Raw genomic sequence first — 20,240 nt, 5'->3', positions numbered from 1 at the left:
TGCCTCATTTCCCAAAACCTTGTGCAAGCCAGCGAGGCATAGGTGAAGTTTTATCATTTCTTGGAAGTTCACAGAGCCAAGAAGTGTTGTAAGAAAACACTGCCATAACAAATTTGAGCCCCTGGTGGCCGTTGTCAATCTGTGGTTTAATTCTGAGTGGTTGAGACAAGCTGGCCTTTTGGTCACCTGTGTGTTAATCAGTTTGAAATGTTTGCTGTCTGTAGTCTGTTTTGTGTTTTTTCACCGTCCCTGTCTTGTGTGTGTGTGTGTGTGTGTGTTTTTTTTTCTGTACACACTCGTGGGTAATGAGTGGATGATTATCATGGATCTACAAATTAGGCAAGGGGGAACTATAAATATTAGTCCCAAGCTGTCTACGCTAGCCTCTCATATCTGCCTGGATTAGTGTAGATAATCACAGCAATTGACACTGGCTCCACTCGCACTTAAGCGCCACATCCATTGACATGGGCTGCATGCGAGGTGAAACCAGGAGCACGTTTATTGGACAAAATGCACCACGCTGCCTGGTCCTTATCCCGGTATTAATGAACCCCAGTCAAATTCCGTCTGAAGGCGTCCCCGTGAATGCTAACTCCGCTCGGCTAGTCTCCCTGTGCCAGCGCTGCGCAGTGTGCTCCAGTTAGCAGCGAGCGAAGTTGTGTGTTTGCACTGTAGGCTTCGTGTGGAACGGATAAAACGCAGGCACGTCCTCGCCGGTCCAGACAGAATTAAACATCAGTGGGAAAATCTGCGGAGGCTCCGAGCCCTGCTGACTGAGTCGACTCTCTCTTTTAATCAAAGGAAAATTGCCGGCAGCGTCAGCGCCAAGCAAAATCATTGTAGATGAATATCCAATCAGCGAAACATGGTGTGTGATTAATCCTATGTGAAGTTGGAGGGGTATGGGCGGTGGGGGGGGTAAATAAAAAGGGAGCGTGAGAGGATGGATGCGACCACATTTCACTTTTCTGACTTTTGTGTTGAGGATGTTTCTCTGTCTGTTTTGTGTTACTGCCTGTGACCTGAATGTGAAAATGTCTATGTTTAGGTCTCACCAATGAGCATTACCAGGAAGACACGCGACTCTTCGGAGGTACTCGCCCCTCAGTCTTCTCCTCTCGTTTCAGCTGCTGTCATTTCCTGCTGCCCTCCCCTCCCCCCCCCCCCTCCCCCCACCCTAGCCAGTTGTGAAAGAGTCGCTCGGAGCGGCGCGGCCGTGTGATCTGAAACATCAGGCCCAGTTCAATAGACAGCGAGTCGGCCTAATCCCAGAGATTGTGAAGCTTTATCCGACATTTCCATTTCATGCGGCTCTTAACTTCTGTCCTGTGGCTCTGCCGTCCAAACTGTCGAGTTGCTCACACTGAATTCACCTTGCAAGAGCAGAGAGAGAAAAAAACAGCAACTATCCAGCAAAGCAGCACTAAGCTTTTCAACATAGTTATACAGTCGTTTGACAGTGTAAATTGTATCAATTACAAATAAAATTTAGCATAATGTGACCCAAAACAAGTGGCGAACAGCTTAATTAGCTTCCTGTCATTGTCTGGTGTCTGCTGTCTGTTGCTAAATGTTCATTGTGTCCCAGTCCTCATTCAAGTCATTATTACGAGCTCAAAAACACACTACTGCCTTGTCTCGTGATTTAAAAAAAAAAAAAAAAAAGTTTTTGCTCCCGTTCCTCACGTGTGCTTCCATGTGCCCCCCCCTCGCAGCCTACATCGAGGACGTGGCCCGCTGCGTGGACCAGAGCAAGCGGCTCATCATAGTCATGACGCCCAACTACGTGGTGCGGCGCGGCTGGAGCATCTTCGAGCTGGAGACGCGGCTGCGCAACATGCTCGTGACCGGCGAGATCAAAGTCATCTTGATCGAGTGCGCCGAGCTGCGCGGCATCATGAACTACCAGGAGGTGGAGGCCCTCAAGCACACCATCAAGACGCTCACCGTCATCAAGTGGCGCGGCACCAAGAGCAACAAGCTCAACTCCAAGTTCTGGAAGCAGCTGCAGTACGAGATGCCCTTCCGCCGCACCGAGACCATGCTCACCAACGAGCCGGCGCTGGACGTCAGCGAGCAGGGCCCCTTCGGGGAGCTGCAGACCGTCTCCGCCATCTCCATGGCCGCCGCCACCTCCACCGCCATGGCCACCGCCCACCCCGAGCTGCGCTCCTCCTTCCACAACACCTACCACACCACCATGCGGCAGAAACACTACTACCGCAGCTACGAGTACGACCTGCCGCCCGGGGGCACCCTGCCACCGCTCTCCTCCCTGGGGAACCAGCACACCTACTGCAACATCCCGCTGACGCTGCTCAACGGCCAGAGGCCCCCGGGGAAGAGCCGAGAGCACAGCCTGGAGGAGGCGCACGCCAACAACGCCATGCTGCCCCTGCTGCCCAGAGAAACCAGCATCTCCAGCGTCATCTGGTGAAGCGGCGAGCGGACTCGGCGTCGGCCGCACGTGAGTTCAATCAGGATCCGGGAAGTCGTCGCAGTGCCCCGAGAGGCAGGAGGGGGGCTGCTGCAGTTCGATTTGGTTCCAACGAGGTGGGAGGGTGGAGGAGGTCCAGTGAAGTGTCTAAAAGGACAAGGTTTGCTTTATGGAGTGGACAGTGCCTCTGTCTCTGAGGATGTGTTCTGCGTGGAACGGGGTTTGGGTGTCGGGGAAAAACAATAAAATAAAAAACACTGTTTCACTTTGTGGCGAAATTGTGGAACTCGCAAGAACTCTACGTTGAAGAACCATCGCATCATGGCATCATTGTGCACACACCCGCATCCACACCCACGCGCGTGCATACATACAAACAAAAAGGAAAACAGGGTCTTGTACATATATTTCGATTTATTTGTAGCATCAGTGTTTTCCTGTTTCGTTCTTTTTGTTTGTTTCTTTTCCGGTCATGTTTGTTGCCTTCACTACTGTAGAACTTTGCTTTAACTTGTTATACAGAGGTGTATATTTTGTTTTATTTTATTTTTGTTTTCTCCTCCCGGTTTGTTTTCTATAATTATTTTCCATGCGCTTGTTTGAGGAGCCAGTGTGTCATGTAACTGCACTGTTCTCTGTTTTTTAAAAATCTGTGTAGGTAAGGAGAAACATTTTTAACACTTTTTTTTGGAATTGCCTGGACATTTTCGGGAGCTTTTGAGGAGCGGAAACTTCTTTTTGTTTACCATTCAAAAGGTGTATCTAATTTAAAAGGACACTCTCTTTTAAAAATCATAGAATATGCAAAAAGAAGGAGGAGCCGGCAAAAATTTGTCCCGCGGGACCCACGAGGAGGAGCCGGAGGGTCGTCCTCCCCAATCAGACAGACCGATAGACTGGAAGACCTCTCTGAAGCTTCATATTTTCTATTGAAACAAGCAGCCTTGCTGTTCTAGAGTGATAGTGAAATGCCTCACCTTAAAAAAAAAAAAATCTGTAGATTATTTTGAAAAGAATTCTATTTTTATAACAGAAAAGAGTTTGCTTGAGAAGTCATACTTATTTGCGTTCCATCGACCATTGAGAGCAGGGGGTTTGTGTTATGTAAGTGTTATGCCGGTTTCGTACACAACGTGGCTCTTGGTTGAATCTAAGATTAAGGTGGCTTTTGAATCCCACGTGGAAGAGAAAAAAAAAACAACGATTCAAAAGTGAGACTTTTTTTCAGTGTTTTGGTTTTTTGAAGACATAATATTATTCCCATCCCGATAATTACTTTGGTTCATATGGATAGTTCATGTTTAAGGAAAGAAACAAAACATTTGTGTTTCGAGAGACTTTTTTAAAAACACAAAAAAAATTGAAGGTGTGATTTTTGAGTATGCATAGCAAATAGATATGTATTCTATATATAATATAGATATTTATATAAATATATAAACACAATTTTCACTCGGAAAGAAATGTCTATCTTTATAGAAACACAATCATTATCAGTTGCCCTTACTTTCTCACTGCACATTAAAAACATTTATTTCCTCTTGATGTTTCACTCTCGTGTCTGACCATTTGTTGGCGGCAGTTCATCTATCTGCCACAGCACACTGATCGCGCCTCCAAGATCCAAGGCCTACACTCGGAGAAACGGCATCAGTCTCTGTTAGTGTGAACCATAAGAGAGAGAGAGAGAGAGTTTGGAGCAGCGAACGTGCCTCCAAACAGATGTGCCTTCATCTGTCGACTCCTGGCGGACGCTTCTCCAGGAGTCTAACAGGACAGGAGACTCTGGAAGCACTTGGGCGCGTGTGCACACAGTCTTTTCCTCGCCATCTGTCGGCTTTGATTATTTTTTTCCTCAATAACTGCAGGATATCAAACTGAAGTTTACTGTTTCTCGACTAGATCCCACGGCTGACACTGTGCCAGCAGATGAGATGGTGACTGAATCCACAATGCTCTTTGGAAGAATTAAACGTTTAATTGTACACCACAGTCCACGAGATGCCAGTATGAGGCTTTAGCTGTCACGGCTGATTATTTTTGAGTCGGTATCTTTCAGAATTCAGCATGAGATTCCAAAAATTCCTTTTTTTTTGTCTCGCCATGTTTTCCTGATGGGTTTGAGTTTAGCCAATTTACAGAATAGAATTTTATGGTTGTATGTTTTAACTAAAATTGTTGAATGAGGTATATGATTTTCATGTGACATAAAATTCCTGTCATTTGTTTTCTTTTCTTTTTTATTCAACATATTATTGACATTCATTCAAACTTTGAAAATATATTTTTAATTAATTCATTTATTGATCTGTGACGAACGCTGGGCAACACTACGTACTTTTTTATCCCAAATCACGGCCCACGTGACCGGATGACACTAGGAAGTAAGGTAACGTTAGCTTTCATGCGTCATCCTTTCAGCTAATCGGGAGGTCGTGTGGAAAATAAGGTTGGTTACACTCGTTTAAATGCAGAACTAAAGGTCAGCTTTGGCATTTCTGTAATTGTCATTTTTGTTCTTCTCGAAGACTTTTCATAAGAGTCCTCTGAGAATGAACAAAGTTACCGGAACTTACCGAGTGTGCGTACATCAACTTCCGCCTCGTGTTCGGTCCAATGAAGCACGTAAGCGCAGGTGTTTGTTCAGTTCCTCGTCTGTAAGCAGGTCACCGCTGAACACCCGTCAACTGTTTTATGAAGAAAAAAAGTCTGGAATTAAAAGGTATTACGTTTGGCCATATCTCTGGTGTCACTGTTATCACACTGGTATTATGGGATACTTTGTTAATTTCCCTCTCTGAGTGTGCCCTCCGTATTCGCCATCAAATGAAAATAGCTGCACAGTTAAGAAGTGGTTTAGGTCTCAGTGAAAGTGTACCAAATCGTTCTCCTATTGTGGATTTCTTTTGTTTTGAGTTGGGGGGGATTGTAGTATTTGGCCCTTGACTGGCAACACCTGCTGCTTGTATACCTGCTGTCTTAACCAAATTACAGAGAAGAAGTGGAGAACCGCTGTGCTGCTGATTGTAGCTTTTGGTGGAATCACGGCTTGCTGCCTGCATTTCCATCACAGGTTGAACAGGACAGACTCATTGAAGGTCATCTCACTACTGAAACAGATTCTGCAGCCACTGATAGTCCCACGTCCCTGCAGTCCTCTGGTACGGCAGTTCCCATCGTCAACAGAGCCAGGGTCACTACAGATGACCTCCAGAATGAAACAGTACAGTGAATGGAAAGTGAAATAAACAAGCTTCCCAGCGGTGCCAAACTGAAATCATTAGCTATTGGAGATTGACGGGGGGTTATTTCATTATATTTTACAACATTGTCCTTTGTCTCACAAAGCTGCATCAAACTACAAGGAAGGCAGCACACACATGGGCCAAGACGCAATAAAACAACAACAAAAGAAAAGCTGAATTGTGTTGCCATTTCCTCAAGTCTTTCTCAGAGTCTTGCTATGGTACGCTGACCTCCCTCTGCAGCCTTCCCCAAATAATAGCCTGAATGTGCCAATATTTTTTTTTTTTTTTTTTTTTTGCCCGCCAGCAGAAACGCCACACAAAGACTTTTCAAAGTGCTGATGAGGGAAAACAGTTTGTTTGATTTGATGCCTCACTTTTGCCTGGCAGTGATTGAACGCTGCCAAACAGTGCCATCTCCTGTGCATTTCAAATACCTGCAAGTGGCTTTTTGTGACAGACGGAACCGAAGCAGAAAGCCTTCTCTGGAACAGTGCTGCAGTGCCAGGAGAGAACAGAGAGGACGCTTCCCCTGAGGTCAAAGAGGGAGGACACTGTTACAGACCAAAGGAGGAACAAAGTGACAGATTTTATACTACAAGGATTATGAAAAAGAGAGAGAGAGATGCCGTGAGGGCCACAGATGGTCTGAGACGCCTCAAACGCACAGGATCAAACAGATGTGAGTGTATCAGTGAAAACATCCATCAGACACAACCACCAAAATATAACGTGGCTTTTAATAAAGACGCAGACGGTTGGAGGCGTGCATGCATGCGAGCGCTCGCAGCGTGTTGTCAACCACAAGTGGAGCCGCTGATTGTTGCATGTTGGCAGCCTCCTGCCAGACATCTGGGGTTTTATTAGCAGACACAGGATTAATAGACTCTCACACCCGCAGCAATTAAAGACTTAATTGGAGGGGAAATGGGCTCTGTTGAGAAGGAACGTGTGGGAGGGATCGACAGGAAGGAGCGTTTATTTTTAGGGCAAAGTGATTGCATATGTTGTGTGTTTCGTCTCCTTTCTTCTTTCGTTCTATTTTTTTTTTTATATATATATATTTTATTTTTTTTTTCCTGCAGTGCTTTATCTGACCACGGGGTGGTGTCCAAGTCAGCTTAATATCAGATTTTTGTAGCGGTGCTTATTAAGTTTATCTGAACAGTTTGGTTACATTTAAAAGTAAGCAGAGGCCAGCTGAGCGTTACCTTTTGATTTATTTTAATTTTAATAAATCGTTGTTGTTGTTGTTGTTGTTGTTGTTATAATTATTATGATTATTATAAATATTGTTATTATAACAATATCTGAACAGCAGATATAACATCCTAAAAATGATTATAGAAGAATTATAGGTAACCGTGTGTGTGTGTGTGTGTGTGTGTGTGTGTGTGTGTGTGTGTGTGTGTGTGTGTGTGTGTGTGTGTGTGTGAGTGTTGGATGCTGTTGAATTCTCATGGTCTGACCTGGCACCGCCAACCAATAATGTCTCCACTCTACTCTCTGTGCCGAACGGGGAACAGCTGGCTTGTGACACGCAGCTCTCCCGGCCTTATCTCATTTATGTAATAAGCCTTTATCAATAACGCCTGTACACTGTCAACAAGCGTAAGCGTCACTCACACCCGGGGCATAATGCACTTATCGCCGTAACCTACTAAGACATGTTATCTTCTGTCCAACACGTCGGTGATGCCGGAGGAAAGTGTGTGACTTGTGCCACATACACAGTCACAAAGACTCGACACTCATTCCGGAGAACTTTTTTTTATTTCTAGAAAAATAGTTTATATAAAAACAAATAAATTAATAATAATCCCAGGAGCCACTTTTTATGTTCCCCTTCTTATATTACACAGATTTAACCTCAACGTACTATTTTATTTCCTCCTCCCACACTCTCTCTCTCTCTCTCTCTCACACACACACACACACAGACACACACACACACACGCACACACTCTCTCTCCCGCTTTAGTCCTCAAAGATCTCAGCACACAGCAGTTCAGTTCAGTTCAAATTCAGTCCACAGCATCCTCCTCGTCGTGCGGGCCCTTCCTCTGCAAGCGAGCGTCCTGGCAGCCTACTTCTGGGCCTACTTCCCGTAGAACATCTCCATGAGCACTTCCTCGATGTTGACGCTGCCTATGACGGGTCTGAGGAAGAGCTGGGCGACTACCGGCGGGCTGATGGCCCTCAGCATGGACAGGGTGATGAGCAGCTTGGCGAAGCGCGTGGTGTCCTTGTGGTGGATCAGCCGGACGTGCTCGTTGAGAGCCTGGTGCGCCTCCCGCCGCAGGGACTGGATGTAGTGGAGGCAGCGCAGACCCTCCACATCTGGGGGAGAGGAAGGACAAGTTCATCAACCGTTCCTATATGCCACGTGGAATGACACCTTTGTTGGATCCCAATCGGACTCTACTGATATGACCTTTGAGCTATAAACACACAAACCCATAAACTGACATCATTCACATTTGGATGAACTACTTGAAGTTTGTGGCCATGAAGGAACAAACTAGTGAGCGAAAACAAACGTCTGACGTTCAATAAAATCAATGAAGTCTTGGCAAAATTTGGGTGTTGGGTCCTACCTGGGTTGAAGAGCACGGCGCCTTTCAGGTAAGCATACTCCTTGGTGCTGATGTCCACGCTCCAGCACTTCTTGAGGAAGGCTTTGATGGCCTCGATATCCAGGACGGACACCCCGACGGCCGGGCCCGGGCTGCGGCCCTGGCAGCCGTGCGCCTCGCCCTGGCGCTCCGGCGCGCCGGTGAGGATGCGCTGCAGCATGCTGGGCTCCACCGTCTCCGTGGTCTCGAAGTCCACGCGGTCCTGCGCGAGACCCAGCACGAGCAGGGGCGCCCAGCCGCTGCGGATCAGCATCAGCTGGTCGTCGTCCGGCAGCTCGCGGAAGCAGGGCACGTTCTTGACGAAGCGCAGCGTCTTCACCAGCACCGCCGAGGCGGCTTTGCACGTCACCTGCGGGGAGCGGAGCACGCCGCGGCGGCGCGTCGAGCCGCACGAGCACGCCTGCTGCCGGAGCTCCAGCAGCGAGGCTGCGGGGGTGCCGCCGGAGGAGGAGGTGGTGGTTGTGGAGGAGGAGGTGGTGGTCGCGCAGGTAGGGAAGGAGGCGGAGGTCTTGTGGAACAGCTGTTGCAGGCTCTGCTGCTGCTGCTGTTGCTGCTGCTGCTGGGGGTTCGGTTCCTGGGGCTCCTCGGCGAGCGGCAGGCTGTCACTCTTCAGGATGCTGTAGAGGATGCTGTTGTTGCTCCGGCTGCCGGCGCTCCGGCAGCGGCAGCCCTCCAGCGTGGCCATGGCACGCCGGCCGCTCTACATGGGACGGTGCTACGCCGCGGTGACGCGCCGGAGGTCACTGGGGGAGGTGGCGTCGCCGCTGTGCTCGTGGTCCCTGGTAGCCCCCCGAGTGGAGGGCGGCACGTTTATATTGGGCTCCTGTGCGCTCTCGCAGTCCGAGCACAGCTTGCATTCAGTCCGCCTCCACAGACTCTGGCGCCTCCTCTCTCTCTCTCTCTCCCTCTCTCTTTCTCTCTTTCTCTCGCTCTCTCTCTCTCTCTCTCTCTCTCTCTCTCTCTCTCTCTCTCTCTCTCTCTCTCTCTCTCTCTCTCTCTCTCTCTCGCTCCCTCTGTCTCGCTCGCTCTTTCTCTCAAACTTGCATGTTCAGACTATTTCAGATGACAATCAAGTTTCTGCAGGAGCCGCCAGCCTGTGTTTATTCCCTGTTTCCTACACGATCATAATCGTAATGTGGAGCCCCTTACACACAGAGATCCTGCTTCCTGGGCTTCCTGTTGAAAAAAGTTCTTATTCTACTGGTGGGTGAAGCAAAGATCTCAACGCAAAGTTGCCTTCATGAGTTTATTCCTGGAAGAAGGAGCCGTCGAACAGAGTTCCTTCGTCTGCTGGGTGTGAAGCCCAACTTCTTCTTCTGAGGTCTGCAGCACCTGAACCCCCACTACCACCACCACCACCTACCCACACCCCCAATCCTGCTCTTGCAAGGTATACATGCAAGCAGGATGCAAGACGAGGACATCACTCAATAATCCCTCAACGGTTATTCAAGAAGTCGTGATTGCACAAAGGAATTTCTCGTTACAATGTAATAGCCTACTATAAGCTCATTTCCATTACATCCGTACATAACAATCACTAATTGCAATGCAGCAGCCCTCTGCAAACTGATTTGGGAGAGAAACAGCAGTTGACTGAGGGCTAAATATAGTGTTGTCTGAACATCCATTGAGTTTTTGAATAATTAATAACATGAGGCAGACTCCACCACAGTCTGTGATGAAAGGATGTGAAAATGGGTTCAAGTGTGGCACCTTTAAAGAAGAGGAAGTGAGCGGCAGAGACAGACAAGGAATCGAAGTGCACTTCTATTCCCAGTGTTACCTTGACTCTCTGGCAGTGCTGTTTATCAGAAGGAAGCCGGCTAAAAAATATAGGCCAGCGCTGATCTGAAGGCTTAATTATTTTAGGGACAATTTATATGATTTTCTATGAGAAAGACGGAGAACAAGGCGAGCTGCGAAGGCCAGCCTCCGACCTTGATTTGGACACTCTGATATTGATTTAACCGTGAAAACAGGAGCCGGTGAATTATGATGTCATGACTCAATGCTCTCCTTGCTTCTGTCACTGAAGGAGGATGGGAGTGAGGGGTGGGCTGTGGAGGGGGAGACGGAAGGAAAGAGTGGAGGACAGTGAGTGAAAGAGTGATGGAGGCGATTCGGGATAAAGCAGATGAATTAGACGTTAATCCTGAGGAGTTTTACCAGAACACTGGACGCTAGAAGCATCCAAGGGCATTAAAATGTTTTCAGCAGTTTATCTGTGAACAGCAGCAGTGTAAGGTTACTTACGGTCGCTGCTGTTTACTTTAAAACTTTGCTCATCCACCCTGCCAAACTCAGTCACCAGTCTTCAGACTGTGTCCGCATTCCACTTGGATTACTTTTAGTTGTGACAAAACCAGGAAGCCTTTTCGAAGGGGCTGTACAAAACAAAGGCGGCAACAGGAAGTGGCACTTGGACCTGGCTGCTGCTGAACAGTCCAGCACGTATGCAGCAAGTACAGGGATATTATGTTCAATCTTCAGTTTGCCGCACTGAATTGGTAGCCCAGATGGTGTTATACGAGAAAACGAAACAGTACTGAAGAAACGGTAAGAGGAACGCCCTCTGGCTGCAGTGTTGTGTTCTTACTTTATCACTTGACATTGTCCACAAAACACTGACGGTTCTGTAATACCCTTGTTTGTGCAGTGAACTGGAGGCCACTGAAAACATGCAGGGAGTCATCTGTCGTGGCCTATACATGCTGCACATTCTGAATTGTACTTAGGGGTGTGTTTCCCTGAAACCCAAAAGCAAAAGTTTTGTTCAACAGCAGAAATAGGGTCGTGACGAGACGAATCTGGCAGAAAAAAAAGTGATTGATCCACTTTAAATGTAAATGTAAATGTAATATTGACACATTTGTCCCTTTGTGTCACCGTTCCAATCACTTTCTCTGGACGGCTGTTGCTTCAGTTGGTTGAGCAATGGGTAGTCCAATTCCCCAAGGGCCGGCGGTTCAAATCCCATGTGGAAGTGTCCTTGGGCAAGACGCTGAACTCGAAATTGCTCCCAATGGGTCTGGCAAAGGAAAGCGCTATACAACTGCAGTCCATTTACCATCTTGCCCAGATGGATGCGCACGATCAGTCAGAAGGGTTTAGGAAGTCTTTCACCCGGCGTGCCGGGCGATCAGAAGTCCTGCTGCGTTGAGGGACACGTCTGCGAGTGGGAGGCAGGAGGGAAAACTTTTATTTTTGCGGCTGCAGCAGCAGCAGAAGCAGCGGCACCGTGACATTGTTTCACAGGGCTGAATGTCTTTGTATTGATTTGGCAGATAGAGAAAACGGAGAGATTTTTCACATGTTATATCAAGGACACCGCGGGATAAACAGCCTTCGCCCAGCCTCGTCTGTTCTCTTCTCCTCAAGGCCCCGCCGGCACAGGTTATAAAAATCCTTCTGTCTCAAGGTGAGGTCCCATTATTGTTGCAAAAGCACAGAGTTGAAAAGACAGCCGCGGTGCTCGGCTTGCTCTTTGTCTAGCTCGCGGCTCCCTTTTTGTTTATTTATCAAATTTGTGCGAGATGTTCTTAAGTAGCTGTCCGACCGACCTCGCTGTGGTTAGAGCAAATAAAATGTCTTATAATATTCCTTGAATGCATGAAAGGCCAGTGGCCCTGAAACTTATGGTGTGCAATTCTGCCCAACAGAACTTTATTTGGAGCCCAAGCGTGCGTTGTAACACATGTGTTGCTCTTGTAACAATGCGGACAATTCAGTAGAAAACTGCTTTAATAAATTGGGTACACTTCAAAATGTTCTCCTCTGGAGTAAAATCGCATTTAAAATCAAACTGTTAGCCCTGTGTTTGCAGTGTCCTGCTAAAACGCTGTGTTTTAGCTTCCTGGACTATATAATACTTCGTTGGTCTTTCTACACGTTTCAAAGTGGCAAAGAATGCTATCGGGAGGTGTCAGTCAGAAATCTAGCTGACTGTGTTGTCACTAACCTGGGAGATGTATCAAAGCTTGTTTTAGCGCACATTTCCCAGAAAACCACAAACAAGCAGACGTAAAAAAAAAATGCCCTTTTTTATTATTTCTTGGTGAATTTCGGTGAAATAGTTTGTGAATTTTGTTATTATTTCTTTTTAGTTGTTTCAAAGTTTCGGTAAAAGTGAATTTTGCATCAAGTGAGATTTTGTTTTAGAAATATTTAAACTCTTGTTTGAGTCTTTCGTCGTTAGAAGCCTTCCTGTGAAGTAATCACAGCCCTGCTCTCAGGTTCACATGCCCTGTTTGTCCTCAACACTCGGTGTGATAAACAGCAGACTCCCTCTCTGGCCCAGTGCCTGTTCAGCTCCAGCCCAATATGAAGTAATTCGACATGGAGAGGCCTCCCTATGTACCCAGACTGAGTTGACCATGATAACCTTGCGGGGCAGCTGGACCACTTCAATTCTTCAACCCTGACGCTCGCTCGGACAATTCATCTCAGCCGCCCCACATCCAAAACATTTTTCAGAGGCTCTTGCAAAAGGACGTTCCATTCATCGTGACCAGAAGGCATCAGCTATAAGTGGTCCCCTTTTAAAAAAGTCGCAAAGAATAGATACAGGAAGCTGACGTTTGAGCCTAACTGCTGCTGTGAAGGCTAGCATGGATGCTGCTTCAGCAGCAGTTTTAAGAGAACCAGGCGTCATTTTCACTTTAAAAGAAGAAGAAACAATCAAAGGCTTTTCATGGTGTTTTCACTTTACTCTTAACAGTTCAGGTGAGTGAGTTTCACCGAATGTCACCCTTTGCACCAATAGGTACCCTGGCTCACCCTGCAGTTACAATCAGACTTGTCGACTTTAATATTGAACCATCAGTCAGTGTTTATGTCTGAACGGGCCTCCTCTTAAAAAATGTTTTATGTGGGCTCTCTGCTGGATGAATGCGTTTGCAAAAGCAAACAGCAAACAAATTCAGGAAAGATTTCGTGTGGCATCTGACGGTTTGCAGTTGACTGTGTTTCAACATGACAACAAATGATAGTGGAGTTGGAGAAAAGTATTGAAGAGCATTAGCACAGTTGAGAAGAAAATATCAAGCAAGGCCACGGATCTCCTCTTCCTCACGCCCACTGCCAGTGGCCACTCGGCCAAACAGCCCTTAAATCCAAACAGACGATGATCTGCACTCCTCCCAGACAGCAACAGTGAGACAGCATCAGCCATGCCGCAGCTCCCTTTTTTCCCTCCCCTTTTTTTTTTCTTTTTTTGTCTGCTGCTGAAATTTAGAGCAAGGTCAGCAGCGCCGCCGAACACAAACTGTTTACTCGGACAAGGGGCATGGGAAACTCGGAGCAGACGGCAGCCGTGATCTGAGGCAGGAAGGAAGTGCCGCCGGGCCAAGCTGCAGGATGTCGCACTAAAACTTTGCTGCTGCGTCCAAAAATCGCTCAGAGTCGAGCGGGCCCGTGTCTCATGCCGTCATCTCATGTCATCAACCGTCCTGGCAGAGGAAACCAATATCTCCCAAAGTACTTTTCCGATAAGGTTCCATTTGTTCGACGCGCCGTGTGTGTTGAATGGCCGGGGCCTTGCGTTCGCCTCTCCTGCAGCTGTAAGCATTTCCTGAAGGCTAATTGCACAAGGAGGAAATTTGGAGGTTGCCGTGACCCGTGAAGCCGGCTCTCTGGCACATTCAGCCACGCTGGCCTTGAAGGAGGAGAGCGGAGAATAACACAAGGTTTTTGGGGGCCTTCTCTTTTTTTTTTTCTTCTTCTTCTTCTTCTTCTTCTTCTTTACCAAACACTCGGACCGAGACACCCACAGACACTCCAAGACAGGTCTCAGAAACTTAAGAGGACAACTTTGTATGACTCAAGGCCTCACTTCAAATGGCTCCCCAGGAAAAGTCGTGTGCTGCATTGTTTGTTGATTTGTTGGGCGCTCTTCTGGCGGTTGCCATGGCGACTGCCTCCATTTTCTCTCTGTGGCTGCTCACATAAAGGGCCGCGTCCTTGTCTCCATAATAGTTACAAATTGAATACTGCACTTTCCAAGGACTCATGTCACCAACTTACAGCAAAGTGAGCGTATGAGTGCGCGCACGTGCGCGTGCGTGTCTGTCTGTCTGTCTGTCCGCCTGCCTGCCTGTCTGTCTGTCAGACAGCGAGTTTTGCGCCACGTGTGATGAAAAGCAACATAAAACCAACAAAGTCTTGATACATTTCGATCTTCAAACGAGACAAATGTTGCAAAATGTACACACGCTAACGCACACAAGAAGAAGTAAAGTGTTGAAAGAATCATTGAAGGTTAAAAAAAAAAGAATTAAAAAGGTTGAGATCATCAAAATTTATTAGACATGTTACTTATGACTAATGGATTACATCAGGGACACCTAGGTTGCCCAGCTCTAATTCATATTTTAACCGAAGACAAGCAAACTGAATCATTGAAAGGGGCAAAATGTGAGGAGTAACATAATTTTCTTTCACATACAAGCCGACCAATCAGATTGGCCGCTGTTCGTTTTTTGCCAGGGCATGGGGGGTAGATGGAGGCTTCCTGTTGGTGCGAGGGAGTGCATGTGCTGGATGTTACCATCCTAAAGGCACCGTGCACCCGGCAAGAATGAGCGACGTGGCAACGTTAATTATTGTTGCGATATTTCACAGACGACGTTGCCGTTGCGTTTTGATTTATTAGATTGGCGATCCACGGAGAAGAAAAACCCCAGAAACAGTGGCAGTGACTCACAGGCCGTCCGTGTTTGAACAAACGCAGCTCTGCTCATTGTTTAACTGGGACGTGTCATTGAACGTGGGGAAGCGTGCGATGATACAACAGTCCGCAGGGTGTTTGTCTCTCCTCCCGTCACCGTGCTCAGGGTCAGCAACACACAAGGTCACGCTACTTGCGGGAAACATGCTGGTTTTCAAGCGAAACGTGAACACAGGACGTTTCAGCACCGTTTGGTTTCGATGCACCTTTCATATGTTTTCAAAAATGAGAAGGTTTAAAGGCTCCACATTAAAGGTTTTGACGTTAGTTGATAAACTCCAGACAGAAGTGTCCGTTCTTTACTGCTTTGCTTGCTCTATTTTTCATCAAGTGTGAGCTGGCACACGCACTCGCACACAGCCCGAAGGTCCAATGGCGCATCAGTTTCAGCAGGAAGCTAAAACACAGTGTTTTTCTGCAGACAGGGGGCTAAATATGCAGGAAATATAAAGAGTTTTGGGGTCTTGGATGAAAAATAAAGATCTGAGATTGGGAAGGACACGAGACCTTTAACGACCTTTTGCAAATCAATTTTGCACGGAAGCATGAAAAATTACTTCAGACATTTTTATTGAAAATAACTTTTAGTGAGGCAATTCACTGGCCTCTTGGTTGGTCTGTGCATTCCAAAATTCTAAAAAAAATAATAATAATAATAATTTAAAAATAAGTGTTAAATAAAAAAATGCTTAATGAGGTCAAAGTAATAGGAAAGAGAAAGGTGGTCGTTAAGTTTTGTTTAATGTTTAGATTTGCAGGCAATTTAAAAAAGTCTGATTGCAGCAGCTGCACCTGCTCAACAAACGGCTGCTTCTAAAGTGTGGTTTCAAGGATTAGCGTGACTCATAAACACACACACACACACACACACACACACACACACACACACACACACACACAGTCCAACATTAGGAGGTAGTGAGCAGGAGGTAGTGTAGAGGCGGGACGCTGCAGCCAACGTCCTTGTTGTGGATAAACTGGCTGTTGAACATGTGCCGCTGGGACGTGAGCTAATTATCCAAGGTTGAGTGGGACCCTGGAGGGTGAAGTTTGTGTGTGCGTGCATGGCAGGGGGGGGGAGTAACATGTATGGATGGGGGAGGAGAGTCAGCCAAGGTCAAATCCAGCCAGTGCTCCTGAATCCTGACTTCACACTGGTCCCGCAGATGCACTGTGAGAGACGAATTCCTTCCCCTCATCTCCACTGTGACCAGCTTTGCCTTTCCAGGAAGTCTGCCAGGAAGTAGTATCGGGTTTTCGGCAGGTAGTTCTCTTGGATTTCAACTCTGAAATTTCGTTTCATTGTAGTTGGTTGAATGGGATGGAAGAGTGGGTGGGGTTTTTTTTCTCACCGACGAGGCCGAAGAGTGCTCGGCTTTATGGAAATATCCAGGAAGGAAGGTGCAAACAGCTCAGGTCGCGTGAGCTGAATGTTCACTGGCTCCGTGTTTATTCGGCAAACCTGTGTCCATAAAACATTTTGCCCATCAGCGTTTCAGATAAAACTACACCCACTTACTGCAAATTGGAGGAAGTTGTTTCGAATGACGCTGTTTCAATACATTTCCCAATGCTATATATACTTCTGAATGTGCGTTAAAGGGCCATAGTGAAAGACACTGTGCGTGCAGACTAGGAAAAGCTCCCACACCGCATCCTTGATTTACATCCCTCCTATCTCATCCTTTATTGGTCTCCCAGTGACTACAATATGAATATTTTGCCTGGCAGCGCATCGAGGACAGGGTCGTGTTTGCATAAGGAGGTAAATTATGGCGCTAATAACGGTGTCGCCGTCTCGGGGAGGAGACAAGGGGGAGAACATGGAAGGAGACGGAAAGACAAAGGCACATTTGAAGAGAGAACCTAATGAGATAAACAGGTCTGACGGCCATTTGTTCTCTGCGAGACATTATCTCTGTCGAAAAAAACCAAAACCAAAAGAAAAGTGTCATGAAAGCGGTCATGGAGTGATTTTTCATCAGAGAAATGGCCACCTTGAGAAACAACAAACACGTTTTCAGGCTTAGATTTAGCGACGGGTGGTGAGTCATGCTGTCTGGCTCCACTTTGCTTCTCTGATGTCTGTGTGATTAAAGATCCGAGAGGCCTTGAAGATGCTACTTTTTTTCTGTAATATCTCTTGAAAGCCTTTAAGTTCTTTTTTTTTTTTTACCTTCTTTGAACAGAAATCACTTACATGCGTTGGTTTTATTCAGCCTAATATTATGACTCCTACTTTTTGTCATGTCAGAGGGCAACGTGCAGCTCTCCAGCTCCACACAAAGCAAACAAAGCCAAACTTTGTTCTCTTTAACCCCTGAATTTCTAAAACCTCCTGCATCTTCCCATATAGAACACTTTTTTATTATTTATTTATGAAAACTTATATGTCTAAAAGTTGAATATTTTATCGTAATGGGCAGCTGCTTTTTCATCTTTGGACTTTTTTTTCTCCCAATTTTCATTCAAGCTTTAACAACCTTGACTTTCAGTTCACATGGAGGTATGAAGATTGTTTTTCCTTCACAGCTTTCACAGCTAATGTACAGTGAAGGATGTAGTTTCAGCCAAGTGCCCTGAAGGTAACTGACTGATGTTAAAATGGTCTGTTGAAATCTTTGCTGCTCTTTGTTGTGGAGTGGAAAAATATGTTCTGAGGCAAAAGAAAAAATAACCTTTTTTAAATGTAACTTTTAATGCATGGGTAATTGGAATGAATGCTGGTGGAGCATAGGGATGTAATGTATAGAAAAAACTTTTATTTCAATTATTTTTAATCTATTCAAGGACCTGCTGCTACCAATACTGGCTGGTGCATTTGCACTCGTACACCTTTTAATCTAAAATATACATCTTCTTGTTAACACACATAGCTAATCAGCAAATCGCATAGAAGCAACTCAATGCATTTAGACATGTAGAATGGGTGAAGACGAATTGCTGCAATTCAAAGAAAGGCCACAGTTATCCACCAGTTACACCAGGTGCCACTGTTGTCATTAAAAGGACAGGAAGTTGAGGCTGCTTTTCGCTCAAACTCAACCAATATATTGAAGAAGCGTTGATGAATCTCTCCGTCAGCAATGGAATTCCGTAGATTGACAAGCGCATCAGGACATCATTCAGTTTACTGGTGATGGTGCCTTGGTGTTAGGGATGTTTTTGTTTTTTGCCATATTTCAGGCCCCTTTGTACTAAGGGACAATTATTTAAACACATCACGAGCTGCGTATTGTTGCTGACCGTGTCCGTCCCTTTACGGGAAGGCAAAATCCCACCTAATCCGAACGTCACCAGCATGCTTTGTTTTTCCTCCGTTCGCCTGGAGCGAAGCGGAGCAGACCTTGTGAGTCAGGATAAGATGCAGGGACGTAGTAAGTCATTCACCTTCGGCGAGACTCTCTGGAGGCGAAAGCGTGTCGAGGAAAAAAAAAATCTCCACAAAGTGAGAAGGAATCGTTCAAGTTAATCTGGCTGTGTATAATTTTATTATTCGTAAGGTTTAGTTTAAAAGTCGGTTTATCAGAGCAGGAACTGGGAGTCCTCACATGACATGGATATCAATTGTTTTTGATTAAATCACCCTTTATAAGGGAACGTGTGACTGTTAAAGTCACAGATGAAGCAGAATGAGAAATCCGGTCAGTTTAATGTCTGTTTAGGCCTCCTTAGAATTTGCATGTACCATTTTGGAAAACTTGGAATACCAAATGAGGTACCCAGAAACAAGGGGCACTGAAATCTTTTTGTGATCAAGCACAGAATGATCATATGTTAGCCTTGGAAAATCATGGAATTGTCTATAATTCAAATGAAAGTCTGTTGAATGAATGAAAGAGAAGTATGATGGTTTTGTCTGGCGATAATACTGCAGCTGGAGGATTAATGCAAGAAAGGAAAAACAGACAGTTAAAACGAAATAAGGTAAAAACCTAAAAAGGATGTATTTTGTCAAAAGCCCCATCCAAAAAAATAAAATAAAATAAAATAAAAATATTGTTAAAGTGAAAACTCTCAGCGACAGCTGTGCTGGTGCGAGGGGCAAGGACCAAAACAAAAGCTGCCATTGGCAAAGTCAGTCAGGGAAAACGGAAACATTTCAAAAAGAAAATGGCCTTGATTGTCGTGACTTGCTGTCAAATTGCTTCCCGCTATTTCCACAACATAGAAGGTCGCCGTGCGGTCTCTCTGTCTGACGAACGTCTGAGAACCGGCTGGAGTTCAGCGAGACGGACGAGCGGCACATTTAATCTCGCCGGTACCGTCTGCATCTGAAGATATCGCATTTTTGCAACAACAAAAAAAGAAATGCGTATTCGCACATACATACATGTATAAAACGAAGACCAAATCTGTTCTCAGTCAGCTGCCACCCGCGCTCACGTGGCTCTCTGCTTGGCTTTGATATATAGTGGTGCATTACCACATTATGTTCCCCAGCTCTGCGAGCGCCACGTCCCGCTGCCCCGCTGTCTCTCAAGGTCCGCCTGCGTCTGCTCCGGCGTGGCCAAGGTCAGCCGCGCCGCTGAAGGCTCCCCGCAACCTTGAGCGGCTAACTGACCGGGAAATGTGTGTGCTCCTGTTCCGCCACCTACGTATCCCATTGTCAATCAGCCAGATACACGGCAGGGCCGCCATTAAGTGTTCCCGCACACTGCCCGCTAGGTCACTCCAGTGGGCGCACTCTGTTGTGCGGGGGACCGAGGGGGGAAATCAACTTATGGCAAAGGGGACATTTGAGTGAAGTGCGTCGATGCATCACTGGCCCTTTTTTTTTTTTTTTTTTAAGAAAGAAAGAAAGAAAGAAAGAAAAAGGACACTTTCAGGGACATTTCGGTCGGGGGAGAAAAACACCGTTGTGGAACAGTAGCTCATTGGTTGGGCTTTTAGCTCAGGCTTTGGACTTAATCAAGTAGGAAATGAGTCTGGAAGATGATTATAAGTTAATGCGGACTAGCCAAGTTTTTTTGTGCGGGACTGTGTGAGTGTCTGAACCTGCGATGAACTTGAAAGACAGGCCTTGAGAAAACTGTGATAGACATTCTTATATCGCACTTTAACAAAGGGAGGGGAAAAAAATATATAAGTAAACAGTATATGGCGGTTCCAATTAACAAGGACACATTCTAAAAGCTTTTTAAATAAAGGCGAGCCACAGAGTGCTAGCGAGTATTGAAGCCACAATAGTG

The 20,240-nt window shown here is 46.2% G+C and overlaps 2 protein-coding genes across 2 annotated transcripts in view; one reads left to right on the top strand and one right to left on the bottom strand.

The window, feature by feature from the left end:
* Positions 1-7,787, top strand: part of il1rapl1a (interleukin 1 receptor accessory protein-like 1a) — a 151,916-nt gene extending 144,129 nt beyond the window's left edge. The window contains exons 11-14 of the mRNA XM_076014565.1: positions 1,052-1,096; positions 1,719-5,162; positions 6,146-6,265; positions 7,667-7,787. Coding sequence (XP_075870680.1) covers positions 1,052-1,096; positions 1,719-2,440 — 767 coding nt within the window. The 3' untranslated portion in view covers positions 2,441-5,162; positions 6,146-6,265; positions 7,667-7,787. The remainder of the gene's footprint in view (positions 1-1,051; positions 1,097-1,718; positions 5,163-6,145; positions 6,266-7,666) is intronic.
* Positions 7,781-9,348, bottom strand: nr0b1 (nuclear receptor subfamily 0, group B, member 1). The gene is made up of 2 exons (XM_076014566.1): positions 8,283-9,348; positions 7,781-8,025 (listed from the first exon to the last, which is right to left on the bottom strand). Exons 1-2 carry the CDS (start codon positions 9,004-9,006, stop codon positions 7,784-7,786), a joined length of 966 nt encoding a protein of 321 aa, XP_075870681.1. The 5' UTR covers positions 9,007-9,348; the 3' UTR covers positions 7,781-7,783.
* Between the last annotated feature and the right edge of the window lie 10,892 nt (positions 9,349-20,240).

Source organism: Nelusetta ayraudi, unplaced genomic scaffold (assembly GCF_046127955.1).
Source record: "Nelusetta ayraudi isolate G7.1 ecotype Tasmania unplaced genomic scaffold, CSIRO-AGI_Nayr_v1 ptg000169l, whole genome shotgun sequence".
Classification (NCBI taxonomy): Eukaryota; Metazoa; Chordata; class Actinopteri; order Tetraodontiformes; family Monacanthidae; genus Nelusetta; species Nelusetta ayraudi.
This window is presented reverse-complemented; position numbering and strand designations above follow the sequence as displayed.